The 16,871-nt window shown below is 45.5% G+C and overlaps 1 protein-coding gene across 2 annotated transcripts in view; it reads right to left on the bottom strand.

Annotated features, from left to right (window-relative positions):
- Positions 1 to 3,627: 3,627 nt before the first annotated feature.
- dctn4 (dynactin 4) overlaps positions 3,628 to 16,871 on the bottom strand; it is a 46,192-nt gene continuing 32,948 nt past the window's right edge. For both annotated transcript variants that reach the window (XM_048543361.2, XM_048543362.2), the window contains 4 exons: positions 12,212 to 12,266; positions 11,603 to 11,710; positions 9,179 to 9,276; positions 3,628 to 5,121 (listed from right to left, as the gene is read on the bottom strand). In XM_048543361.2, the coding sequence (XP_048399318.1) occupies positions 4,908 to 5,121; positions 9,179 to 9,276; positions 11,603 to 11,710; positions 12,212 to 12,266 (475 nt within the window). In that variant the 3' untranslated portion in view covers positions 3,628 to 4,907. The remainder of the gene's footprint in view (positions 5,122 to 9,178; positions 9,277 to 11,602; positions 11,711 to 12,211; positions 12,267 to 16,871) is intronic.

Below are 16,871 nucleotides of genomic sequence, written 5' to 3'. Positions count from 1 at the left end.
AAGTAGGAGAAGTGAGTATGATTACAACGTTTAAAACACATTTGGACAGGTGCATGAATAGGAGCAAACGCAGGCAGATGGGACGAGTTCAGTTTAGGAGACCTGGTCAACATGAATGAGTTGGACCGAAGGGTCTGTTTCCTTGCTGCATGACTGAGTTTCTCTTCATCTCAGTCTTAAAACAGACCGCTGCTCATCCCGAGATTGTGAATCCTCACTTTAGACTGTCTGGACAGAGGGAAACAGCCCTTTATTGTCCACTCCATCAAACTCTTCCTTATTTTTTGTTGCAGTGATAAACAGAAAGGCCAGCAGATGGTGACAGAGCATCATCTCAAAGAAAGGAGAAGCTCCAGTTACCTCCAACCAGGCAATTTATAAGGATCTGATCTTCATTAGGCATCTATTAGGAGTGCCTTAAAGGGTAAAAGAGGCATAAAGGGTGATATCAGAGTGACTAACTGAGAAATGCACAAGAGCCCAGATAAATACAGAAATCTCTGAACGCTTGGATGAGGGGATTATCCTATCACCAAAGATTAAACAGGATAGGACCATGAGAGGTGATCTCTTTGAAACATTGAGGATTCTTAAGGGGCTTGACAGAGTAAATGTTGAGGTCTTTTCTTCTTATTGGAGAGTCTACGACCTGAGGGCATAGTCTCAGAAGAAAGAGACACCAATTGAAGTCTGAGAAGCGGGGGCATTTCTTCTCTGAGGGTCGTGTGTCTTTGGAACTCTTTGCCACAGAGAGCTGTGGGGGGCACAGTCCTTGTGTACATTTAAGACTGAGACTGATAGACTCTTCATCAGTCAGGAATCAAGGATTTTCAAGAGAAGGCAGGCAAGTGGATGTGAGGAGTGTTGGATCAGCCATGATCATATTAAATGGTAGAATAGGCTCGACAGGCCAAATGATCTACTACTCCTCCTATTTCTTATGGTTTTAAGATCTTGCAAACCAAGGATTTGTTTAAACACATGTCACTGTAGATCAGAGAGTACCAGGGAGTGAGGGAAGAATGGCAGAGAGTGAATGTTGGGACAGAAGACCTATGGAATGCTTTATATTTACATAAAGAAGGGAAGACCAGTCAGCAGAGTGTTTGGATAAACAGAGAGTGTTGGAGAAACTCTGCAGGTCTGGCTGCGTCTGTGCAGAGAGAAACAGTGTTAACTTTTCAGGTCCAATGTAAGATCGATGTTAGAAGTGTTATACTGGATTCAAACCATTAACTCTGTTTCTCCCTGCACTGAAGCTGCCAGACATGCAGAGTTTCTCCTGCAATTTCTGCGTCTGCTCTGGATTTCTAAAATCCGCAGTATTTGGCTTTTATTAATTAGTGGTCGAGTCAAGGTAAAGAAGCCATGGACGAGGGGTTCAGTGGATGAACTGAGACAGTGGCAAAGTCCAGATTAAGCAAATCAAAGGACAATTAATAGTGAAGTCAGATAGAAAACTGGTTAGAATTGAGGCCATCCATGTTGGAGATAGTTTTCTTTTTTACTTTTCACAGATGATGCTCACTCATGCTGGGTCCACTTTCCCAGTTGTTCTGTTAAAGTCAGCCTCAGGCAGACAGCATCACTTTCCCCAGATTCTTCCAATCCTGTCCTCACCGCCACTTTCCAGCAGAGGGCACACCACTTACCTAACAGAAGCAGGAACCATCATAGGAGCGGGAAGGCTGACGTTTCGGGCCTAGACCCTTCTTCAGATGAAGGGTCTAGGCCCAAAACGTCAGCCTTCCTGCTCCTATGATGCTGCCTGGCCTGCTGTGTTCATCCAGCTCGACACCTTGTTATCTCGGATTCTCCGGCATCTGCAGTTCCGATTATATCAGAAGCAGGAACCTGCTCAATGGTCAGTGAGTCATACAGCATGGAAACAGACCTTCCCAAACTAAACCTGTCCCATCTGCCTGCATTTGACCCATATCCTCCAAATCTTTCCTATTCATGAACTTATCCAAACGTCTTTTAGATGTTGTAACTGTACCTGCATCCACCACTTCCTCTGGCACTTCATTCCACACACAGACTCTGTGTAAAAAGTTGCCCCTCACGTCCTTGTTAAATCTTTCTCTCTCACCTTAAAAATATGCCCCCAGTCTTGAACCTAAACTGCACCCCACGCTAGGGAAAAGACCTTTGCTATTCACCTCATTTGTGCCCCTCGTGACTTTATTAACCTCTATTAAGGTCACCCACAACCTCCTACAGTCCAACTAGAAAAGTTCCAGTCTTTCCATTCTACTTTAGATGCTGCTCTGCTCTTGAACTCATACGGCACAACCCCGTTTCCAGTTTGGGAAACAAGGCAGGAGCACACCAATTCTCAGACCGGTTAGATGGTAATAAATACTGGGCAATCTAGCTCGGATTCTGCTGACCTTTCCCCATGGTTACTTTGTCAATCCTGCAGAGACACCTGCCCAAAAATTAAACACAAAACAACAGTGTGACTGATCTCGACATTAAAGCAACACCTGGGTGTGCGGTGTCAAGGTGCCCAGGCAAAACTGCAGTCGACGTGCATTGAGGGGCAGTGGGGTATATGCACTGCTGGTTGAAGCCATACCAGCACCATGGTAAGACGGTTGTTATTATTACAAACTATCTCTGCTCCAAGATCTGTCTGTAGCCAGGTCCTCAGAGTAGTGACCTTGGTCCAACGGTGTGTCACAACATTGAGTTTTTCGAGGAAATAAGCAGAAAGACTGACGAGGGCAGAGGGGTGGAGGTTGTTTACGTGGATTTTAGTCAAACCTTTGACAAGGTTCCACATGCCGGACCGGTTACTAAAGTTAGATCACACGGGATTCAGGGTGAAATAGTCAAAATGGGACGTAAATTTAGCTTAACAGTAGGAGACAGAGGGTGATGGTGGAGCGTTGTTTTTCAGGTTTGGATGAGAATACAGGAGACATGGTTAGTAAGTTTGGAGGTGAAACCAAAATTGGTGGTGTAGTCGACAGTGAAGGTTATTTAAGATTAGAAAGGGATCTTGATCATTTAGGTCAATGGGCTGAGAAGCGGCAGATGGAGTTTAATTCAGATAAACATGAGGCATTGCATTTTGGTAAAATGAACAAGGGTAAAGTTATACAATTAACAGTAGGGCCCTGGGTAGTGTTGTACAACAGACACTTCGAGGTTCAGATACATAATTCTCTGAAAGTTGCGTCACAGGTAGACAGGGTGGTAAAGAAGGCACTTCATTGCTCAGACCATTGAGCACAGGAGTTGGGATGTCATGTTGAGATTGTACAGGACATTGGAGAGGCCTCTTCTGGAGTACTGTGTCCAGTTCTACCTGTACCTGTTCACCACCGACCATGTACAAGTCAGAAGTGTGACAGACATGGGCAGCAGACAATGGGATCATCAATTGTAAACCTCACACTATCCTGATTTGGGACCATACTGTCATTCCTTCAATGTCATTGGGTCAAAATTGTGGAATTCCCTAACAGCTCTGTGGGTGGATCCACATCCCAAAAACTGAAACAATTCAAGGCAGTTCCCACCCATTTTCTCAAGGGTAATTAGGGATTACGGTAAATGCTGACCCAGGCTCTGACTTTCACATCCCATGAACAAACAAAGAAACAAAAAGCAAAGGGAGGTCTTTAATCTTGTGTTTATTGTTGTAAGTCCACGTAGGTTTATTTTATTACACTAGTATGTCAGCAATAGTCACAGCACAATGGCTACTGGCAACAGCAAACATGCTTACACCCAGCACCCCGAGAGTAGGGCAGCGGTTCAACAGGACAAGAGACAGGGAACTTTGGGGTGGTTTGGGAGACACGTTACTGGAGACTGAGGGTTCGAGGTCAGAGACAGGACGCTAGGGACACAGGGTCAACTGTCACAGGTTGACGATGCTGAAACTGGGGTGACATTCACTAAAGGAAAGGGGTCTGATATCAGGGAGACACTTTCTGGAGGAGAAACAGGTGAAAGGTCTTTCTTCTTTGAGTTGTATTTCATGAGTAGAGCTAAATAATGTGCGCCGATGGGTGGTTAAACGTCGGGAAAAGCACTTGATTAAAGGTTCGCTGTCAATGCATTCTCTCTCAATGCAGCATAAGGACAGCCACCTGCCTGAATGGTGTTGCGCTGGGCAGATCAGAGTTAGACGGTAAGCGCAGCAGCAAGCCGCAAGCAGCAGGTGAAGTGAGTCCTGCCTAAAGAGACAGACTGAGGACAACATTGCTCACGGTCCTTCCAATCTCATGGAATGGACAGGGACAGCGTGAGTGTGCACGATATGGGAGTACGCGAGAGAGAGAGACAGAAAGCATACAGTGTGTGTCCACACACAAGCTGCAATGTGTAGTGTGACCATTCTCAAACTGACTCTACTTTCAAACTTTAGCCAAATATGAGAATGTTTTAAAAGAAAATTGTACAAAAACATGCAACTAACTGAAAGAATTTCTGCACCGTCTTTCAGCACCTCAGCCAATGGAGTAGCTGAAAATGTAGCCAATGCTGTGATGTTGGATGGAATCTCTTCCTATTCTGTCCATATCTTGTTGGGGCAATTCCAGCTGTTCCCACCAATCAGAGTCCAGAGATTTTTCCATGGAATCTCAGAGATTCTCACTCACAACAGTAGGGTCAGATTCCGGGTTGAGCAGAGCGTGTTTAATCTGGTAGCACTCCCCCCTGGCGCCAGGCGCCAGCTGTTACAAGGTGAGGTGGGGGGGACAAAGACGCTAAATGCCGTCGGTGAATTTACTGCAACGCGGTCTCATGTTTTCTCAGAGATGCTGATGTCCAGAGCAGGAGGCTGTAAGTGACCGCTCAGGAATGTGCAGGGTAGAGCAAGGGATAGGAGTTGTCACTGGTGGGTCGGCTGGATTGCTTGCGGTGGGGGGTGGTGGCGTGTCCGGGACTCAGGCAGCCAACGGTCCAAGGCTCAGGTCCACATGCTGAGTCAGCCAGATGACCTCGGCATTTTGCTCACCCTCTTCTGACTGACGGATAGGCGCCGCCAGATTCCTGAAGTCAAAGCGCAGTTTGAAGCTGATATTCACACTGCCACTCTCCTCCTGGGGGATGACCTTAATGAAGAATCCAACCTTGTTGGATTTTCGGAAGGCCACAATGCTGCAACAGGAGAGATGAGTCTCAACGTTTAGTCAGCAAACCCTTTTTTTAAACCATTAGTACAGACCATTAGTTTCTGTGCTACTTCTTGGAAAGTCCTATCCAATTACAGCAGGGGCCTAGGACATTCTCCTCAGTAATATCGCCATGCCTCACTTCAGCTATTAAAAATTCCATTCAGAAAATGCAACTGATTTTCAAAACATTGCCCCGTGTACTGAACGTGGAGGTGGCGGTGTTGGACTGGGACGGTCAAAGTCAGAAGTCACATGACACCAGGTTGAAGACACAAGCTTTTGGAGCACTGTTCCTTCATCAGGAGCTGTCACCACCCACCAATGGGGCAGGACTCCGAAAGCTTGCAATTTCAAATAAACCTGGTGTCAGGTGACTTCTGTCAGTGCACTGAAACAAGAGGGTCAGTACTGAGGGAGTGCCGCACTGTCAGAGGGTCAGTACTGAGGGAGTGCCGCACTGTCAGAGGGTCAGTACTGAGGGAGTGCCGCACTGTCAGAGGGTCAGTACTGAGGGAGTGCCGCACTGTCAGAGGGTCAGTACTGAGGGAGTGCCGCACTGTCAGAGGGTCAGTACTGAGGGAGTGCCGCACTGTCAGAGGGTCAGTACTGAGGGAGTGCCGCACTGTCGGAGGGTCGGTACTGAGGGAGCGTCGCACTGTCGGAGGGTCGGTACTGAGGGAGTGCCGCACTGTCGGAGGGTCGGTACTGAGGGTGTGCCGCACTGTCGGAGGGTCGGTACTGAGGGTGTGCCGCACTGTCGGAGGGTCAGTACTGAGGGTGTGCCGCACTGTCGGAGGGTCAGTACTGAGGGTGTGCCGCACTGTCAGGGGGTCAGTACTGAGGGAGTGCTGCACTGTCAGGGGGTCAGTACTGAGGGAGTGCCGCACTGTCAGAGGGTCAGTACTGAGGGAGTGCCGCACTGTCAGAGGGTCAGTACTGAGGGAGTGCCGCACTGTCAGAGGGTCAGTACTGAGGGAGTGCCGCACTGTCAGAGGGTCAGTACTGAGGGAGTGCCGCACTGTCAGAGGGTCAGTACTGAGGGAGTGCCGCACTGTCAGAGGGTCGGTACTGAGGGAGCGTCGCACTGTCAGAGGGTCGGTACTGAGGGTGTGCCGCACTGTCGGAGGGTCGGTACTGAGGGTGTGCCGCACTGTCGGAGGGTCAGTACTGAGGGTGTGCCGCACTGTCGGAGGGTCAGTACTGAGGGAGTGCCGCACTGTCAGAGGGTCAGTACTGAGGGAGTGCTGCACTGTCAGGGGGTCAGTACTGAGGGAGTGCCGCACTGTCAGAGGGTCAGTACTGAGGGAGTGCCGCACTGTCAGAGGGTCAGTACTGAGGGAGTGCCGCACTGTCAGAGGGTCAGTACTGAGGGAGTGCCGCACTGTCAGAGGGTCAGTACTGAGGGAGTGCCGCACTGTCAGAGGGTCAGTACTGAGGGAGTGCCGCACTGTCAGAGGGTCAGTACTGAGGGAGTGCCGCACTGTCAGAGGGTCGGTACTGAGGGAGCGTCGCACTGTCAGAGGGTCAGTACTGAGGGAGCGTCGCACTGTCAGGGGGTCAGTACTGAGGGAGTGCTGCACTGTCAGGGGGTCAGTACTGAGGGAGTGCTGCACTGTCAGAGGGTCAGTACTGAGGGAGTACCGCACTGTCAGAGGGTCAGTGCTGAGGAAGTGCTGCACTGTCAGAGGGTCAGTACTGAGGGAGTGCTGCACTGTCAGAGGATCAGTACTGAGGGAGTGCTGCACAGTTAGAGGGTCAGTACTGAGGGAGTGCCGCACTGTCAGAGGGTCAGTACTGAGGGAGTGCTGCACTGTCAGAGGGTCAGTACTGAGGGAGCGCCACATTGTCAGAGGGTCAGTACTGAGGAAGTGCTACACAGTCAGAGGGTCAGTAACGAGAATATAATGCATCATACGAGGGGTGATGTTGACAAAATTGGGGCGTTAATCACTCCCAATATGACTGAAAATGGAATGGACCCATGGAGTTAAAACAACCTCTTGAGGTTAACTGAGAGTCTATTTCACAAATCCAGTGTTAGCCTCTTCTCAGCAGCCCAATCACAAAGAGGTCCCTACCTAACCCAAGATCTGGCAGTGAAAACCTCACCTTCACTCACAATTTGTCTTTAGTCACTAAAGCAATGCTGGATGGGTTGATAACTAGGTTTAAAGACTGTATCTTTTTATTTTAATTAATTTGTAATTGTGGAATGAATTGGGAAAGGGATTGTTTAGCAACAAAGGACTGAGGAAGGAATTGCTATGAATTTAAAAAGCAAGTTACTGAAACTCATTGTGGATTTGGGTTCACAACCAGTGGGTGAGCACACAAGAGGAGATGACACAATGTACAAGGTGAAATCCAGCCAGCAACAGGTTCCTGACTGGTTTGTATAACTGCAACCGGTTGCAGATGCCCAAGGTGATCAGCCTGACAACAACTATCAGATTGGCTCATAGACAGCTTGTGGATGTGTACAATACAGATATTGGAGATAGTGTGTCTTTCTGTTCCTCCAGTAAATTACCAGAAGCTTAAAAAAAAAGTTGTTTCAATGGCGCTGTTGTTTTTAACCTATAAGTCAGAGACATTATAATTTGTGACCTCATTGCTGTGCGCCTCCTGTGAGGAAATGAAAGGAAAAGATCTGAACTGAAGGACATGGGAAACAAAATAAAATCCTCCACTGAATCCTGAGAACTAACGTCATTGAACTGTTCTCCTTTGTTCCCCTACATCTGTAACACCAATGTTCGTGTGTCTGTCTGTATGTGTGTGTACAGGGGTTTAGAAGGGGATTACAGTTTTAGCTGGTAAAGGTTATGTTCACAGGTCATAGTTGTTTACTTGTGATTTGAAACTATTCATGTCCAGTTAAGTAAAAAATTCTTGTTAAGTACAGAAACCTGTTAACCTGAATCCATCAGGTATGTAAATTGATGATAACAAAATGTGAGGCTGGATGAACACAGCAGGCCAAGCAGCATCTCAGGAGCACAAAAGCTGACGTTTTGGGCCTAGACCCTTCATCAGAGAGATGAATAAAATGACTCTCTCTGATGAAGGGTCTAGGCCTGAAACGTCAGCTTTTGTGCTCCTGAGATGCTGCTTGGCCTGCTGTGTTCATCCAGCCTCACATTTTATTATCTTGGAATTCTCCAGCATCTGCAGTTCCCATTATCACTGATACAATGTAAATTGATGAAGTTTGTTTAGTTTTGTAAAATGTGAAGACTCCAGGAAGAGCAGGATTCAATTTCTGGTGCACTACCCCCTTGTGAGGTATAGTTTGGAGAACACTGTTCTTTGTGTTACCTCATTGCTGGGGATGCCACGTTGATACCAGATGAAAGCAGGAAAGCAGCAGCACCATTCTGTACATAACAATAGCACCCAGAGCCTACAGAGTTGGGCAGTCCAGAGACAAAGAGGGTGCAAATCTAAATTGGACAACGAGTTTTGAGAAGATTTGTAGCTCAGGTTGAGGTTCTGGATGTGAGTTTGCTCGCTGAGCTGGAAGGTTCGTTTTCAGATGTTTCGTCACCATTCTAGGTAACATCATCAGTGAGCCTCCGACGAAGCGCTGGTGTTATGTCCCGCTTTCTATTTATCTGTTTAGGTTTCCTTGGGTTGGTGATGTCATTTCCATGTCAATCTCGCATCCTGAGAAAAATAACAGGAAATGACATCACCAACGCAGGAAATGACATGACCAACCCAAGGAACCCTAACCAGATAAATAGAAAGCAGGACATAACACCAGCGCTTCGTCGGAGGCTCACTGATGATGTTACCTAGAATGGTGGTGAAACGACTGAAAATTAACCTTCCAGCTCAGCGAGCAAACTCACATCCAGAATAAATTGGACATTCCAAGAATCAGGGAAGGGAATCTTTCAAACCCTCTCTAAATGTGAATCTTCAATCTGCGAAGGTGAGCAGACATTTCCATGGCAATTATCAAATGGGCAGTATTTGATACCAAGTCAAGCATTACCCACTTGGTTTGTTCTAGGTTTATAAAGATTATCACTCACTCTGGGTCATCATGGAAATCCTGTGGCTCAGCCAGCTCGTCATATTCAGCTGCAGCATCTTTTCCAGCGAGGACAATCTCCTTCGAAGGAAGAATGACCTGAAATAGAAATGTAGTAGAATGGGAGTTAGGACTAACTGACTGCTTCAGGAGGAGGGAAGGTATAGTCAGTGTCACCTGACAGAGAGGGGGTGGGGACAGTGAGCACCAGCTGATTTCCAAGGAGATGGGGGGGGTGTTCAAGGGAATCAGTTGCAAGTCAACGATCAGGAGATGAGGTAGTCAGAGATGGTCTGACCCTTGGGGGGGGTGAGGGGCTCAGTACTGGCCAATATCAGGGGTTGGTCAGTCAGCACCAGCCTATGACTGAGAGGGGTTACTGCGGTTTAGGGCCAGCAGCTATTGGGCAGTGGGGGGGTGCCTGCTGGTGGTGGAGGTTTTGGGGACAGCAGTAGGGACCAACCACTAACAAGGACTGCTTGCCAGTTTGGAAGATCAGGGTGATCTAATCAGCATTTTTAAAATCACAAAGGAATCTGGCAAAGTAGATCTAAGGAAAACAGAGACATAGTGAGGCGCGAGAGCGCAAAAAAGGGGAGGGAAGGAGGGAGGAAAGAGGGAGAAGACAGCGCGTGCGAGTGAGACGAAGGTGCATAATCTTAAAATTACTGCCTGGACTTTCAAGGAGTGATGTCAGGTAGCACTTCTTCACGTAAAAAGGGTATTGAAAATCTGGAACTCAGGCAGAGTTTTTAAGGTTGGGATTGACTGATTTTGTTGGGAAGGCTAATAACAGCTATAAATCCAAGAAAAGTAGACTAAGTTGAGGTACAGATCAGCCGAATGGCCGAACAGATTTGAAAGGCTTCCTCCTCCTGCAATTGACTAAGTATAACATGGGGCTTGTGATGCTTGGCTGAGTTCTGATCGCTGTCCTGGGTGGTCACTGGGGACAGGTTTTGCACCCCAGAGTCAGCAAGTGGGCTGGACAAGTCAGAACCTCGAGTGAAGCCTGCTGAAGGCAACTGATAATTGACAACGTGCTGTACACTCACAGGTAGCTGGGACTGGAAAGCCAGGCAGGTACGAAACAACAGCCCAGAGAAGCACACGAGGAAGAAACAGATTTTAAAAAATGTTTGAAAGTGAGTTTGCATTAAATAAAGCAGGTGGTGGCTTACATTCCTCACACATCTCAAGTTGTTAATTTAATGGTTTGAAATCTTCCCTGAACTTTGAGTTGGGCAAGTGAGATATGAGAAGCAAAACAACTGGTGCCTTAGAAGGGCTGTGTGTTGCTGAGAACTGTCTTGTCAGAAACAGGAAGGTGCTCGATATTAACACCATCAGCCATCTCAAGTGGCTCAACTTCTGCTCCGAGTGTAGTAGTTACTTTACTTCCATTTCCAAAACCTCTTAACAAAACCTTCTCCCCAAACCCACCCCTCCGACACAGAAAGCAGCTGGAGGAGACATAAGAAAGAGGGGAATGAGGAGAAGCCGAGGGTTGTGGGGTGGTGAGTGGCGGCAGCAGAAGGGAAAAGGAGGTGGGCGCACAATGAGGTGAGGCAAGGAGAATGGTGAGTGGGGAGATGAAACTCAGTGACGGAGAAAAGAGTCCAAAAACTGTTTAAGACAGTGGGTGAGTGAGCGAGAGAGAGTGAGTGACAGTGACAGCGAGAGACTGAGTGAGTGAACGAGACAGTGAGTGAGAACAAGAGACTGAGTGAGTGAATAAGACGAGTGAGTGAGTGAGCATGAGAGGTTGAGTGAGTGAGAGCGAGAAACTGAGTGAGTGCGAGCATGTGCAGAAAGCAGCTAGAAATAGGGGAAAACCAGAGTTAGATGAAGAGAGCCTCAACATTTCAGTGAAAAGGAGAGGCATAAGGAGAAGCTGAGTATGACAGGGAGGCAAGAAGACATTCAGTTTCAGAAAGGTGAATAGCCCAATGTTGCAGGATGAGGAAATCCCACTGCTATTGAGCTGAGAGACACGAAGAAAGTCCTGATTATTACAGAGTCAAGGAGATATGTTAAAACAGTCAAGTCCTAAGGAAAGATGACAGGGTATAAATAAAACTGAGGGTTCCAGCTGAGCCTGGAAAAGGCGAGGTGACAGCAGAGCAAGCAGAGATCTGGGAATGGTATTTGGGATTCATGAAAGCAGCAAAAGTTTGAGGAAATGACCTGGAGCTGGCAAGCATGGTCTTACAACTGACTACAAGAGGATTTGGAACTGGGTGCACAATAATTCCCATCGGTCGTTGCAGAGAGAGGGCAGTCATGCTGTTTCAGTCTCGTATAAGCAAAGAAGCCGCAAAGACCATGACAGCAAGCATAGGGTCACAGAAATAGAGGGAATTAACACCTAACAGCTTGAGAATTTTATTGATAAAGTTCTCCCCATGCCCCAGGACATTGTTACCTTTGCAGTGCTGTGCACATTGTCAGGGTCTGCCTCTTCACAGGGCAGAAGAGTAACATGTGTGAGGTTCTCCACAGGGTTAGTGAGTGTCAGAAGCACTTGGCTTTCCTACAAACAGAGCATCAAGAACATAAAACAAACTACATTCCTCATTCTGACCAACTGCAGTCTACACCCACCCTTTTCCACATCAATCTGCTTGCTGATCTCTCTCCCACATATAAAGCCCTGCCTGATCAGGGCATGACAGAAGCTGGGCAGATGACTGAGAATCTCGGGCTGGGGCTGCAGCACATTTAAGAGCCGCAGCACCAAACGTGATCAACAGCTGATTGCAACAGAGATTCAGGTAAAGTTTTTTTGATGGAATGGATTTAAGGTAATATTGATTTAAATTTGAATAAATCAATCACTGCTATTTCACAACGAATTTTCTGAGGTGACCAGGAACCAATTTGAAGTTGTACAAGAATTATCCATAAAATTGTATGAATTGTTAAACAAAAGACTGATCAAGACTAGACTGCCCAAGATTCCTTTTGAGACTGCATATCTAAATATGAAAATTCAGTCCACAAACTTCAAGGCACTAAATCATTCTGTACTTACCTTCATGAAGCGCATGTTAGGAATAGACAGAATTCGAACTTCTGGAATATAGTTCCTGAAAAAATTTAAAAATTGGAACAGGCTGAGTTTCAACAGTTTAAATGGAGAATGGGTACTAATTTTACAGCACCTGAGCTCTGGTTACTAACAGTAAGGTCGATCACAACATGTAGAAAATGCAACTCATATTCAAATGGTAAATTTACAAACTACAACCTTCAGTTGCCAATCTCCCAAATCTTCACAGAATGTATGTTCGTATATCTTGATGAATGATGCATTCCGATTGAACCTGTTACAACCCCAGGTATTCTAAAGCACCTTACAGTCAATAAGAGCTTTGGAAGTGAAAGTAGAAAGGGCTGGAGAAACTCAACAGGTCTTACAGTATCTATCGAGAGAGAAAGAGAGTTAATGTCAAGTCCAATATGATTCTGTTTTGTGTTCCACAGATGATCCCAGGCCTGTCACATTTCCCCAGCACATTCTACTTTTATTCCACATCTCCAGCATTTGCAGTTCTTTGTTTTTATGTGAGAATTTTAAAGGTCAGTCACTGATGTAACAGGAAATTTATGCATTCAACTCTCAAGCAGCAATAAGATAACCACCAGATCGGCTTTTCTTTTGTAATGTTGATGAAAGGATAAATTTTAACCTGATTACCAGATTACCCAATTAATTTATTTGCTACTCCCTGATAGCACTATGGGAACTTGCACGTTCCCCCGTGAGGTGAGACAACATCTCATGCAAGAGTGATTGCGCTCCTTCGAAAATCTGACCCTGCTATAAGCTGGCAGCTAGACAAGAAGAAAAACCTTTCACCCCATCACATAAAACTTCATTCAGCTGCCTTGCCACTTCACTAACAGTGGCTTCTGAGCAGCTGCAGGAACCCTTAACAAGGTTGATGCCAACTTATCAATGCTTAGTTTTGAAAATTTGGACAATAACATGCCAATTTGTACCTTTCCTGACCTGTGAACCCAGTCACTAACTCCTTAACAGCTTCATTTTCCCTTTATTAAATAAAAACCCTGAATGATATCCTGAACAATGCATGCTGACAGGAAGAATGGTATTTTTTTCTCTCCTTCTTGCTGTGGTTCGGGTATTTTTGACAGTGTGAGGATGAGCCGATACAGCACGGCATGTCTCCACAGTTTGCGCAGCCAAAGAAAAGTCAATCGTCTTCCTTTGGGAAACGTGCTTCGTGTAAACAGGACATACCACTCTCTGCTGCACTCAACACGCTACAAGTCTGGAAACATTGCGTGCGAGAGAGTAATGTATCACAGGAAACCTGCGCAGATTATTATTACCCCTTACACTGGGACGGTCAGCTCAGAGCACCATCATATTTCCAGCTGATAATTATAACCATTACACATAGGGAAGGATATAACTGATATTGCACGCGAGGGAGGAATATTGGGAGGGAACAGGAAATAAGCAGTGCCCCTAGTACTTCACCTCCTCACTGTGGTGCTGGCACCTGCATTAAAAGCGATTAAAACACTTCACAAAATTTTTTATTAATGCAAGGAGCTGGACCACAATACTGCAGGGTGAAAGTTGTTGCAACAGACGGCGTGTGAAACTGTTCAGCCCAACCTAGAAATCACTACAAGAGAAAATTCCAGAGATTTCCCAGTTCAACCCCAGCATAGTGCATGTGATGCTTCAACTTCACACAGAAGGCATCAAACTGAATTGTGTCAGTCAGGAACAACAGCTACGTCTATAAATATTTACCTTCAACAAAAAGTGCAGTTATATTCAAAAGCATAAAAGCTATTGAAAGGAGATTTGAGAAACAAAGTACTCCTTAGTCACTCCTTTAAGATCTTATGCTCGGCCAGGGATCAGCCATTGTAAATTGTTTGGGGTGGGGTGGGGTGGGGTGGCATTCCAAACTCTCTCTTCTGGGAGGTGGGGAGAGGGTGCAAATTTTAGAAAGGTTACAATTGCCACAACACAAAACACAAACTTCATGAAAAACTTTCAAAACAATAAATTGGTCATTTAAATGAACACTAGCAGAAAACATTGAAAAGCAGCAAGTAGCAAAGCCTGGCAACACAGCCAATTTTGGCTTGTTTGGTTAAAAGTAAAGCCAGAGAGAGAAAAAGAATCAGACTCAGCCGATGATCACTAGGGAGGTGGGTTAAAAATGTGAGTTGAAGGAAGGAGTTGGTTCAGTTACCTTTGGTGAAGTCAGGTTGTGCATACTCTGAGCTGACCTCAGTAGAAATCATGGCCTGGGATTTCCTTCTTTCTTCAGCCCATCTTTCCTTTCTCTTCCACACTCTCCCTCCCTCTCTTGCTCACTCAGCTGTTTCCCACTTCATGCCCTGCTTTGTGTTTAACTGAAGCTCTGGTTCCAACTAAAACAATCGTTTAAAAAAAAAGCAATTGACTTTGCACTTTTTCCTGGTCTATGTTCCTTCTTGTGTAAGGTTACATAATCACTAATTATGGAAACCCTGTAAATAATCTGTAAATTCGCTTATCATTAGATACCATCTCATATGAAATGCTCTGGCCTAGTTGGCCAACCCTATGCTAAGCATACAGTCATAAAGATGTAAAGCATGGAAACAGGCCTTTCAGTCCAACTCATCCGTGCTGAACAGACATCCTAAATAAATTTAGTCCCATTTGCCAACATCTGGCCCATATCCCCCCCCAAACCTGTCCTAATCATATACCCATCCAGATGCTTTTTAAATATTGTAATTGTACCAGCCTCCAGCACATCCTCTGGCAGCACCTTCCATACACACACTACTATCTGTGTGAAAAAGTTGCCCCTTAGATCCCTTTTATGCCTATCCCCTCTCATCTTAAACCTATGCCCTCAAGATGGAAAGCACTACCAGAAAAGTTGGTGGAAGCGGATTCAGTTGTAATGTTCAAAACAGAATTGAACAAATGTTTGTAAAGGAAAGGTTTGCAGACTACACAGAAAGATCAAGGGTCAGAGCAACTGTAGATACTTTCTGATCAAGCTGCTCAGATGTTCATACACAATTCAGAAGCAGGTGGGACTTGAATCTACTGGCTCAGGGGCAAGGCACTTAACAGTGTGTCACAAGAACCCACTGTAGCTATTTCAGAGAGTGGCACAGGTATAGAACATAGAATGTAGAATGTAGAACAGGAACAGGCCCTTCAGCCCATGACAAACATGACACCAAATTAAACTAATACCTTCTGCTTGCCCATGGTCCATATCTCACCATTCCTTGCTTAATCATGTGCTTATCTAAAAGCCCCTCTAATGCCACTATCTTATCTGCCTCCATCACTATCCCTGGTAGCACATTCCAAGCACCCATCACTGTGTTAAAAAACTTGCCCCCGAATCTCCTTTGAACTTTACCCCTCTTACTATGAATACACAAGCCCGAATATTAGACATGTCAATTTTGGGGAGAAAGGTATGATTGGGACACATGGTCTTCTGCTATAGTAGGTGCTTCCTTAAAGCTAATCCTTATTTATGGGACATGGGACAATCGTTACACACTGTTTCAACCATCAATACATCAACACCAATGCTCCAAATAACGCTGACTGCTTGAGGGTCAATCCCCTGGTTAAGTAAAGCATGTGTCAACCGAAAAAGTTAAATTACTGACTTCTAATTCTAACACTGTGTACTCATAACTTGGTAAACAGACTTTCCTCTGGATAATGAGACAAATATTGAACATTACAAGACAGCGGTGAGATAAAAGTTCTCTTTTAACTTACGGTTTAAAAAAATGACCTGCATGGGAAGGAGCTGTGATATTAACTCTATGCTGAGACAACCCCACACGATCCATACAAATCTATAAAAAACAAAGTGGCAATTTTCACACTTGTACAGAAGTAGGGACATCTGCTTTAGATATATGAAGAGTCAAAGGATTTGCTTCCATGTAGGTGCAGCAACAAGCGCAGCAGTGAACAACAGGGTGCACTTCTTTAAAAATTAACAAATAAATGAAAGGTTGTAGAAGTTTGTTTGCGGCTCCAAAGCAAAAGGGTAGAGGGTTTTGAAATTTAGGGAAGTGCCACGGCAGACTGTTCTGAGAGATTCAGTCTTAGACAAAATTTTGAAGGGTATCCGAAGATTCAACATGGTGTGGCAGTGACAAGTGAATCTGTTGAAAGCTAGGAGTGCCTAGAAAGGGAAAATGCATTCCTCATCTACCAGAAATGCTTGCCAGTGAGATCCTCATTCCACCAAAGAATTAAAAATAATTCTGTAAATGTTTAAGTAGCCACTTGCAGCAATGCAACCTATGGTTTAATAGCACATGGCAGGAAAGCAATTTCAAAATGATGAGAGATTTTGATGGGATAGAGACCGAAAATTATTTGCTCTGGCAAGTTGGTCAATAACCAGGGATCACTGATTCAAAATCATTGTCAAAGGATCTAAAGGGGTGAGGAGGAAAAAAAGCTGTTCTAGTCCAAGGGTTGTCAGGATCTGAGTAGCTCAATCTGAAGGTGAGGAGTATGACAACATGAATATAAAAGTGAGTTGGACAGGAAATTGATGATTAGGAACTTGCAAGGTTATAGCAATGATGATCTGGGACTAACCAGGACCGCTCTTTCCAGGAGCCAACAGAGACAGGATGGGCTCAAAGACCTCCTTCTG

This window comes from Stegostoma tigrinum, chromosome 13 (genome assembly GCF_030684315.1).
Source record: "Stegostoma tigrinum isolate sSteTig4 chromosome 13, sSteTig4.hap1, whole genome shotgun sequence".
In the NCBI taxonomy this organism is placed as follows: domain Eukaryota; kingdom Metazoa; phylum Chordata; class Chondrichthyes; order Orectolobiformes; family Stegostomatidae; genus Stegostoma; species Stegostoma tigrinum.
The sequence above is the reverse complement of the archived record's forward strand: the minus strand, read 5'-3'. Positions and strand labels throughout refer to the sequence as shown.